The sequence below is a fragment of the Idiotropiscis lumnitzeri genome, chromosome 1 (assembly GCF_059441095.1).
Source record: "Idiotropiscis lumnitzeri isolate Australia: NSW breed Sydney's pygmy pipehorse chromosome 1, RoL_Ilum_1.0, whole genome shotgun sequence".
Taxonomy (NCBI): domain Eukaryota; kingdom Metazoa; phylum Chordata; class Actinopteri; order Syngnathiformes; family Syngnathidae; genus Idiotropiscis; species Idiotropiscis lumnitzeri.
In genome coordinates this window covers 3,223,493-3,234,734 of record NC_142391.1, presented here as the reverse complement: position 1 = coordinate 3,234,734, position 11,242 = coordinate 3,223,493, and the positions used below count along the sequence as shown (strand labels likewise).

Sequence of the window (11,242 nt, the reverse complement as noted above, 5' to 3'; positions counted from 1 at the left end):
TTTCCAGCGCTATGCTAACGCTTCATTTTAAATGTTTTCCCCAAAGACAACCGAACGGCTACATCCGAACACTTTTCCAGTATCGCCGTCGTCCTTTTCCTTTTCGTGCAGTAGCCCCTTTTCCCTTGCTGTCTCACTCCTCTTGTCTGGAAATCATTACAAGTAGAGAAGGAATCTACTGCTGGCACGTTAGCATGCCTCCATTGACTCTCCTGCGCTGGAAAGAATCCAAAGCAAAGCAACGCGTATCGAACTTGTTGACAGTTTGTTGTCGCGGGCGGCCAACGTGCAAATGCTGAGGTCAGCGAACGTTTGCTTGACCCGCGTCTCACTCTCTCTCTCTCTCTCTCTCTCTCTCTCTCTCTCTTTCATTCTGCTTTTAGGATGGATGAGGTGTCGCAAGAGGAGAGGCTCCAGGTCATCGCTGTGAGTAGAAAAGCAACACGCAACGTCTGATTGTGACGTGACGATGCCAGATCCCCCCCCCAAAAAATTTTATGGCCCATCTCCTTGCATCAGAGGACAGCAAAGGCCGAATGCACTCCCTCTCGCTTGTTATTTCTGTCAATGCTCACACACTTTCTTTTTTACATCCATCCATCCATTATCCAACCTACTTATCAACATTCATTATTCAACGGCAACACTGATAGTTATGATTTAATTATTTTTTATTTTCTGGACCATAAGGCGCACCCGCACATAAGCCGCTGCAGCTCTTTTTGGGGGAAAAAAAACCCGATATACAAGCCACACCAGACGATATGCTACAGTTTTGTATGTTGAATAAACTGCATGTACAGAAGGATTTTGTACTGTGAATGCACATAAACGTACATTAAATTGTTAAAACAGTGCCTTTTAACACAGAAACCACTTTGCTAATTAAAACAGAACAGACCCAAGAGAAAAAAAAAATCTAGATTAATTTAGCGTATTTTCTGAATGATAGAGCGCCCCTAGTGGTGAAAGAAAAATCCACAGAAAAGCCGCACCGTTGTATTAGCCGCACGGTTCAAAATCTAGGGAAAAAAGTAGCGGCCAATCGTCCGGAAAATACCGGAATAAAAATGGCTAAAGGGTGTGAATTTTATTTTGCTGCATGCTTTGAAAAGGAGACAATTATTTAAATGTGGCAAATTTGACCACTACTTGTTCAATGTATCCAATATGGCTCGGGGGGGAAAATGCATTGTTTTTTTTGTTTTTTTTAATATGCAAATAAAATAAATAAACAAATAAATATAATTATATTTTTGGAGGACAAGAAGCATCAATTTTCAACAGCTAATGCACTCAATTACACGCTTATTTTGTAATTACTCATGCAAAAAGAAACAGCACTTTAAAGAGTTGAAGTAGGACCCGAAAGTCAGTAGGAAAAATGCTCGGTAAAAAAAAAAAGAAAGATGAGGCACCCTTGCTGAAAAGTTTGTAGACGGAAGTTGCTGAATGCTTTGAATGCTATTACCGATATTGTGAAATGCGCTATATAAATAAAGTTATATCGGATTCTTTATTCATTCCCAACTGCCAAAATACCTTGAAAATGAATGAAGAATAAATTTAAGTGTATTTTTTGAGTATTTGTTGTTGTTGTTGTGTCTTTTCTGGTTTTGTAAGCATAATATAAATAATTTGGGTTCAGGAGAAAAGGAAGAAGCAGACAGAAATTGAGAACAAGAGGAGGCAGCTGGACGATGACCGACGGCAACTCCAACATCTCAAGGTACGCGCCAACAAAACCGAACCAAAACAATAAAACAGTCTCCTCGTTATTTTGCAAAATAAAGATCCAGGATGAATTCACTTGGGCTTGAGGGATGAACTTAGTTATTTTACTCTTGTTACTCTACTCAAGAGTAGAATAACAACCGTTCCCTTTATTTATTTTGACAGTCGTTTCACCATCGCAGCTCCCTTTTAACTGCAAAAACGAGCAAAACTCTTGCCGAGCCGCGAACCTTTAAAACGCTTAAATCCAAGTTGACGATAAATAAACGCTGCCAGCTCACTGCAGGCCTCCCGGGTAGACGGCGCCCTTCGTGTGAGTCGGGCTCAGCAATTCCTTCAACCCGTGTGCGAGCCTCCCTGACCACTGTTATGGAATGTTCCAAATGGACGTCAGATAACACCAGGAGCTCCCCCACATGCTGCTTATGCACACACACACGCACACACCCCCCCCCCCCCCCCACACACACACACATACCCCCGATGGCGTCTTCACACACTTGTCATATCAAGAGGCAAGGTTTTTGTCAGTGCGCGCGTCAACGCTATCAAAGCTATTTGGAGAGGTTGCGATAAGCAGCGGTGGCAAGAGTACTTGCGCTCTGTACTTCAGTGAAACTACAAATAATTGGGTGATAAAAGTACAGTAGAGGTATTGGTACCTCAAGGAGAATCCTTTGCAAAATTTTTCCCTCACTTTGTCTAAACAAGGTATTCTGATTAATATTGCATTCGTGGGCTCGGGGCTCGCATTGCGAATCATGTGACGATCGCAATATGAGCAGGTACAGATGTCAAAGTGAAACGTAGTCAGAAAAGAAAAGAGTCACGTGACGTACGGACACCGGAAGGAAATCTAGTAAAAATGTCAAAGTAACTCAACTCAAAGTATTTGTCCTTCAGAGCCCTCATAGTTACGAAGAACGCAAAGATGGAAGTGAGCGTGTGTGGCACGAGTTCATCTATTTGCAGAACTCGTCTCTTATCACGTTTGTGCGTGCGGTCATTGTGTACCTCGGTGAGGCAAGCCTCACACAATGCGGTCGGCTTTGGCAGAGGAAACGCAGCTTTGTCCCACTCCCACCAACAGGAAAGGCCTCGCACACACACACACACACACACGCGGATAGAAAGTGTGATCAAACACTACAATCAAAAGAAATTTGTGCTAGCCGCAGCAAGTCTTCATTGCCTGGTATCTCATTCCGCTAGTTTAATGCTAATGCTAACTTATAACGGCAAACATATATGAGCCTTTAAATAAACTAAAAATAGTGCATTAACACATTTAGACATTTAATGAAACAATATTCAGTCATATATCATTTGTCCTCTGCGAGGAGCTGAGTTGAGCTAACGTCTTAAACAGCATATCTATCAGTCCATGTCTTATACTGCCCCCAGGTGGACAAGGAAGGCACCAGCACAATGGTCATACAATTGATCCAAACTGCCCCAAAAAAATATTTTCAACTCTTTTAAATTGTGTCATCATTACTATATATTTTCATTAAACACGGTATTCAAGAGTGCTATTTCATTTGGGATAGATGATAAAATGAAATTTGTGAGTACACTGAGAAGATAATAATTAGTTGAGTATCTTTAAAGAAAGATTGGGAAACACTTCCTCGGTGTGATGATTTAACAAAGCAGAATTCAAGTGCTAGTTAGCTTAGCATAAGATGCTCATATAGGGAGTCATAATATTTTATTTTTCGGGACATCGCTAGTGAAATGACATCATCAGAAAATATGGCCTACTTTGCACTGGAATCTGCTTGAATGGAGACGTTTTCTAGTGCATCCAGTCTTTTGATGGTGGTTAATTCTTCCCTGAAAAGACAGCGAGACTTTGTAATGTCCTCAGAGACGTGCGTGCGCGCGTGCGTGCGTGTGCGTGTGTGCGTGTATCACAGTTCCGCCCTTTGTCTGCTACGTTTGCAGCTTTTTATGACAACAACAATGGAGAGAAGCAGAACTTTACGACCCTCGCTTATGTTTGCGCGTGTGTGAGTGTGTGCGCGTGTTCGTGCGTGCGTGTAAGTACATTACATGATGTCATCTGTTGCCGGGGCAGGGTGTGGCTGGATTAGGACGCCAGCAGTAAAAGAGGGAGAGAGAGAAGCGGGGTTTTTTAGATTCAGTCCAGGTCTGGCGGAGGAATGGTGTTGAATTACTGTGTGTGTGTGTGTGTGTGTGTGTGCGTGTACTTGTCTTTCTATGTTAGTGCGACACTTGCCCATGTGATGCCGTCTGGGGTATAATTCAGAAGTCCCTCTCGCGCTGCCAACTGAAATGCTCTTATACACACTACTGAAATATTATCGCACAAACTATTGAAATGGTCTCACACACACACGCACACACCCCCACCCCCGCACACACCCGCACCCCCCCCCCCCCCACACACACACATGCACGCACTGCTGAAATGCTCTCACACGCTACTGAATTAATCTTAAACACTGCTCCCACATTACTGAAGCACTCTCACACACTACCAAAACACACACACTTGAGAAATGCTCTCACACTTATTGTAGTAACACTCATACACACTACTGAAATTCTATCATATACAGATTAAATGCGCTGACAGACTGCTCAAATGTATCGTCACACACAACTGAAACGTTGTCATACCCCACTGAAACTCTCACACACATCATTGAAACACTCTCACACTCTATGGTAATGCTCTCACACTTAAAAAATTAGTCTTGTGCTTGCTGAAATGTTTTCACGACCTACTGATATCCTCTCGCATGGACCCTGTTAAAATGCGCTCACACCTTATGGTAACATTCTCACACGTAACTGAAACTCTCACACAAATTACTGAAACACTCTCACACTCTACAGAAAAGCTCTCACCTCTACAAAATTAGTCTCACACTCGCTGAAATGTTTTCACGACCTACTGGTATACTTTCACATAGACCCTGTTGGAATGCGATCTCACATTACGGAAACACTCTCATACTCTACCGAAACATCATCACACACTATCAAAACTCACATAGTTCTTAAACACTCTCACGGTTACTGCAGAAATATCTTATTCACACAACTGAAATGCTCTCACACATAACTGATATGATCTCACACACTCTCTGAAATGATGCCACACGCACACATTTCTAAAATGCGCTCACACTTACTGACAAAATACTCTCATACACACCACTGAAATGGTCCTACGCAATATGGAGGTTGTCTCACACATACCTGAATTGAGCTCACACACATTGCTGAAATGCTATCACACACTACAGAAACGCTCTCTCACACACAGACACACACTACTGAGTTGATATTACAAACTAATGAAATGTTCTCGCATGTTACTTAACTCACTTACTGCCATTGACGGCTAAAGACGTCAAAGATCCATTTTATTTACTCGGCTTGTATTGAATGAGTTTGAATGTTCTCACACATTACTGAACCTCTATCAATACAATACACAACTGAAACACTCTGACGATCTACTGAAATTATGTTTCCTCATGCACACACAACTAAAACTCTTATTTCAGCATATGACTCTATTTCAGCATGACGTGTAAAATTATTTTTGATGAGGATTTCAGCTGTGTGATTGAGAGCCTTTCACGTATGTGGGTAATAGCGTTTCATTGAGCCTATGAGAGGATTTCGGTAGTGTGTATGAGAGTGTTTCTGTCGTATAGAGTATATGAGAATGTTTTAGTTGTGATTGTGAGCAGTAATCTTGATTTACGTCAGGCCCTCAGAATTGACGTCTTGTATGCTGGCTTTGTGTGTGTGCGTGTGTGGGGGGGGGGTGCGTGTGTGTGTGTGCGTGTGCGCGTGTGAGTGTACACTGCCACACTCCCTGGGAACGTTGAAAGAAAAGCACTTCCACAGATTAAAAATCTCCTGATAAGAAACGGCGGGGATCCACTCTGACATTTACAGCTTAGTTGAACACACTCCACCTTCCTCAAAAAGTTCACGAACTGCCTAATTCCTGCGAGAGGGCAGGAAACAGGAGTAAGGAGAAAAGAAACAGGAACTGTCGAAATTCTTTTTGCATCACAGCTGAGGAATTTTTTTTTTTTTTGTCCCGACGGAGGTTTGGCAAACGTTCCCAGCTGCTTTTGCGTACGGCCTCTAGAGGTCGCTTCTGCGTCACTTCCTGTTGGAACAGCTGCAAAAAAAAAAAAAAAAAAAAAAAAAAAAAAAAGGCCCACCGTGGTTTATATTTATAACTCATAGCCATGACAAGTATTTGTTTTGGTATTTTCAGGACGGCCACAATTGCACGGCGAGTTAAGATAACAGCATGATAGCATTTGGAAACGGATCATCAAAGACGTTTAATGAGGCCAGCGCGTGTTTTTTTTTGTTTTTTTTATGATAATCATCCGAGATTTATGCCTATGCTGATTTTTATCAAGAATGCTCGAATTTGGTGATGTTTCACCCATTTGTGACCTCATTTTAACCTCATCATACATTTTTAAATATATCATATCAAACTAAATGACTTATTCCCTTTTGTCCCCGCAGTCCAAAGCTCTGAGGGAGCGCTGGTTGTTAGACGGCGCTCCGGCCGAGGAGGAGACGCAGAAGCGTCTGCACGATGAGGAGGTGAAGACCAAAATCCTGGAGCAGGTCATTCTCAGGTCGGTGTCGGGAACAAAAAATGTTTTTGTGGGGGATTTGAGCTTGGAGATCCTTACATTTGATTGTGTAGCAACCGACACAACTCACGGTTCCAACGCTACATAGTTAAGCTTCAGTCTGCTAGCTTAAGGCTAATGTTAGCATAAGCAATGATTAGCTTGTATGTGGCTGTGTTGCTTACGAGATTGCTCTATCAATTAAGGAATGAACGCGTAACTTATTTCCCCTGTAATCACAGGGAGAAAAAAATGTTCAGAAAAACAGAAAAAAATACTCAGAAAAACAGAAATTACTCCCAAAAACAGAAAAAAATACTCCGTAAAACAGAGAAGGAAAAAAATTATATAAAAAAACAAAGGCCCCCCCCCAGAAAAATTACTCAGAAAAACAAGTTGTTTTTTTTCTCAAGTGAATGCAATGCGCTTCTGTACCTTTCCTTTTTTTTTTTTTTAATAAATATATTTATTTATTTGTTTGTGTGCTTATGTTATCTGATTCACTAACACTGAGAGACGTTTTGCGGGCGCAGCGTCAGTTAAAGCTGTTGTAGTTTGGATACGCCTGTATAAATATTTTGGACGGGAATAACGCCAGAAAGTCATTCAATCATTTTTAGCATATTTCATTAACAAGTGCATAAACACTATTCGTATTTGTGTGTGTGTGTGTGTGTGTGTGCGTGTTGTGTGACAGGCTGGAGCAAGAGATTGAAGAACTGGAGACAGGCGTGCCTGCCAATAAGGGTGTGGCCAAAGAAAATGGAGGTATGTCTGGTCGCCAAGGCAACACGCAATTAGAGCGGAAACCATAGCAACCTCCTCATGCGGCTCCCCGAGGCTGAGCGAGAGCTATTAAAGGCCACCGGTGGAAGTGGCAAATGTGGTGGGATGCTGCACTTGTGTAAAGTAAAGTACAGATACTTGGGTGAAAAGAAATATTCTGGTCATAATAGAAATATTGCTTCAATTCTTGTAGGTAAATAAAACGAAATAAGTACGGATGCTGAAATGCATTTAGCAGGTTTACAATAGTTTGGGATTTTTTTATGACAGGTAGTTATAATTTCATTTTGACTTTTGTGTTTGGGTTTGTTAGTTTTTATGACTTATTTTTTTCTAAAATGCTTTGTTTTAGCTTAAGTTTGGTATTAGTTTTGGTTTTAGTTATTTAAGGAGTATTTATATTTGTAAATAAAAGCTACTCATTTGGCATTGTGTAATAAAGTAAAGTACCATAAAACCGTAGACTAATATAGAAAACAATTTTAGCTTTTTTTTTTCTTTTTTTTAATTTTGAGTGTTGCTTTTCAATGAAAATTGAAGGTTTAAACTTTTTTTCCAACTTTTTTTAGGTTAAATTGTTTTTATTATTATTTCTTTTTTATTTTGAGGGTTGTTTTTAAATGAAAATAGGTTTAAACTTTTTTCCAACTTTTTTTTTAGGTTAAATTGTTTTTTTTTAATTATTATTATTTTGAGGGTTGTTTTTCAATGAAAATTGAAGGTTTAAACTTTTTTTTCCAAATTTTTTTAGGTTAAATTGTTTTTTTTTGTTTTCCCAATGCATTTGTAATGGGTGTCAATTACATACAGATTTTTAAATATTCATGTGCTGGTCCAGTCCCTTTTCCCAGCGAATAGCGAGGGGTTGGTTCACTGTAATGACAATTTTCAACTATAGTGGGTCAGTGTTGCTATAGTTTGGGATTTTTACTAATAGTTTTTATTTTTCATTTTGACTTTTGATTTTTAAATTCAGTTCGTTTTTGTTAAGCCATGACATGACCATGACAGTTTTAATTCGTTACCAGAGGGGGGTTGTTGGTTTTTCTTCGCTTTTATTTTTCTACAATACTTTTTTTTTGTTTAGCTTTTGTTAGTTTTAGTATTGATTTTAGCTTTTTTTTTTTTATCTTATACTATATTTTTCTAGTGGAAGATTAAAATAAAGAAGGTCACTAAGTATTGTATTTTGTGTGTAAACTACAATTCTCAAACGACTGTTTGACCTTCCTTCTTCTGAACAGATGTACTGCCATGCTGAAATAAATCATTTAAAATCAACCCTTGAAAGCCCAGGAAAACTAAAATGTTTTTTCAATTTTAGTTTTTTTCTCCAATAACTTCATTGCAGGTGGCTTTCAAAATGAACCTGGTTTTTTTTTTCCAGTTGTATCATCTTTTTCTTCCAATATCATCTCTCCACCCTCACTCCCCGCCTTGCTGTCTCTGCCGCCCCCTTCAGGAGAGAACGGCGTCGTGCAGACCCCCAAGAGAGAGGTGGCCGGGATCGAGGCCAAACTGCTGGGCCCCAGCCCCGAGCAGGCCAGCGCCGACAACCCCGTCACGCTAGTCTTCATGGGCTACAAGACGGTGGAGGAGGAGCAGGAGGGCCGCACGGCCACCGGGGCCGACGGGGCCGACGGCAACGTGAAGGCCGAGTTTGTGATGATCGAGGACGGGGAGGCCAAGCTGGCGGCCGGGGCCGGGGACGCGGCCACGGAGGACCAGGCGCCGCCCAACGGGAGCATGGCGGAGAAGGAAAAGGCCGAAGGGATGCAGGAGAAGGAGAAGAAACAAAGCTGCAAGTGCTGCGTGGTCATGTGAGCTGCGCGTGCGCGTGTGCGTGTGAGGAAGCACGTGTGAAACGTGCAGGCTTGTGCGCCAATGCATGTGTCTGTTTGCAAAAGTGTACTTTAGCTTTGTGTGCGCGTGTGTGTGCGTGTGTGCAGAATGTATGAATGGTGTGTGCGTGTGTGTTTGTGTGTGCGCGTGTGTCAGGACTGTACAATGCCAATTTACCACCTTTGAGAGGCAAAACAAGCTCCAGCTCCAACAAACAACAACAACAAAATAACCGCAAAGACTTATAAGTACTCGGCTTACTTAACACTTGTATTTGACTTTTGATTTCTATTGATATTTTTCTATTTTTCTGTCTATTGTATCCCGTATTTCTTTGTTATTGTTATTATGATTATGAGACTGTGTACTGTACTGTTTGTTGTTATTGTTGGAAAGGGAAGAAATAGCTAGCTCTCTGGATTGTACCACCGCCCCCTCAAAGGGGGGAACCTGGAAACCTAAAAAAAAATAAATAAATAAAATAAAAGTTAAAAAAAAAAAAAAAAGTCATTCATAGTCCAAACAAGACACAGATGCTTCAGAATATATATCTCTGTGTAGGCCTAGCTAACTATTTATCAGCCAATTTCATATTGCAATATTGTCCAAGATATTATTTTGAATAGTATTTTAATATATTGATATGAAATTATGTTTTATACAGTGTATTTATTTGTTTTGTTTTTTTTTGCGTTTCTGTGTGTTATGCATCACGGCCACCACCATTAACTTGCATGTAAGCTTTGTGTCATTAATCAGCGCCTTCTTTGACTAACTTGGGTGTGATTTACGCTGCAGGTCCAAGTGCCCAATTGAACGCATAGATCTAGTTTTATTTCCATGATGACACATATCCGCCGTGGGTGTGTTTACATCAATGGAACTCATTAAACCGCACTCTACGATTGATTTTTTTTTTTTTTTTTTTTTTTTTTTTACTGATCAGATTTATTAATGTCCTCATTTCAAGTCCGAATTAATGTTTAATCAAACATGACAAAAAAAGTGTGAAAATTCTCATGGCACACCACCAAACAAAAATGTTACAAAAAGTAATGAAATAATGACGATGTCTTCCAAATGTAATTAAGAGTGTGTTGCTTCGTGTGACATCTTGCGCCATCTGGTGGAAGCGCCTTTAATCATTTGTTTTGCCTGTCAAGATATGTTGCTGGCAGAGATAGATGAACCAAGACACATTTATTTATTTATTTACATACTTTTCATAGCAATGGAGTTAAATTCAATCATTTCGCTCTCTGCACAGTGGTTGGTAATTCAGTGTTTCAATGTTAGTTAGGGCAGATGCAGGCAAATATACGGCAACACCAGCGTCGTGCTCGCTACATATCCGAGACGAATCTGACTCCCTTCTGAAGAAACACCATTCCTTGCATTTCGATGTGTGTCCTACCAGGGGTTGCATTTTTCATATGGAGAAGAGCAAAAAAAAAAAAAAACCTCATTTACTACCATTGACGGCTAAAGACGTCAAAAATCCCTTTTTTTGTTTTTTTTACTCAACTGGTAGTGAATGAGTTAAAAATCCCAATTGTGCCACTTGAACCATGCAGCGTCAATCGAGCCAAAGTCACGCGAGCCGCCGTTCGATCACAATATACTCCATGGACCCTTCCCGTCAGTGCTCTATATGTGGTATATATCGAAATATATGTACATGAAAGTCACCGCTTTTTGTATGATTTCAACCGTTATGAACAAGTGAGTTGCACAGCTGCGGGGGGAAGTCGGCGTTGCCCTCAGCCCCCTGTCAGTAGACTTGTAGCACTGCATGAAGCCTTGCAACTGTTTGGACCGTCTCGTCACTGTTGAGTCTTTTTTGATGTGTGCGCTATATCACCCTTTCACGTGAATGTAAAAGCGAGCAGGGATACCATCGGGATTTGCTGGCCCGTAAACGAGAAGAAGAAGAGTCAGGCTTTGTGCAGCTCACGCTCAATGCTTTTTGTGTCTTTATGAACCAAATAAAATCTGTTGCTCCTGTTAAAAAAAAAGCACTTTGTTGATTGGTTGCTATGCTCAACGGTACGCTTTTGGTTTTATGTATGTCTTGTTAGTACCGCTTGGGTGGAGTTTTCGTTCGCTTGGTAGTTTCATCGCCGGACACGGAAATAGGCGTTTGCGCCGTTGTGGGTAGGAACAAAGTGTCCCCTCTCATTCCCTTTAAAGTCAGGTCAAGTGAGGCGACTGTATATATTGCGGAAGCGGAG

At 40.8% G+C, this 11,242-nt stretch overlaps 1 protein-coding gene across 1 annotated transcript; it reads left to right on the top strand.

The window, feature by feature from the left end:
- The first annotated feature begins 779 nt into the window (after positions 1-779).
- On the top strand, positions 780-9,517 carry palm1b (paralemmin 1b). The gene is made up of 5 exons (XM_088306554.1): positions 780-797; positions 1,649-1,729; positions 6,271-6,386; positions 7,081-7,151; positions 8,632-9,517. Exons 1-5 carry the CDS (start codon positions 780-782, stop codon positions 8,991-8,993), a joined length of 648 nt encoding a protein of 215 aa, XP_088162680.1. The 3' UTR covers positions 8,994-9,517.
- The last annotated feature ends 1,725 nt before the right edge of the window (positions 9,518-11,242 follow it).

Excerpts from the sequence above, each read along its gene's own strand:
- palm1b (XM_088306554.1), top strand. Across the intron at positions 1,730-6,270 it reads GGCAACTCCAACATCTCAAG|TCCAAAGCTCTGAGGGAGCG; the intron begins GTACGCGCCAAC and ends TTGTCCCCGCAG. Across the intron at positions 6,387-7,080 it reads CTGGAGCAGGTCATTCTCAG|GCTGGAGCAAGAGATTGAAG; the intron begins GTCGGTGTCGGG and ends GTTGTGTGACAG.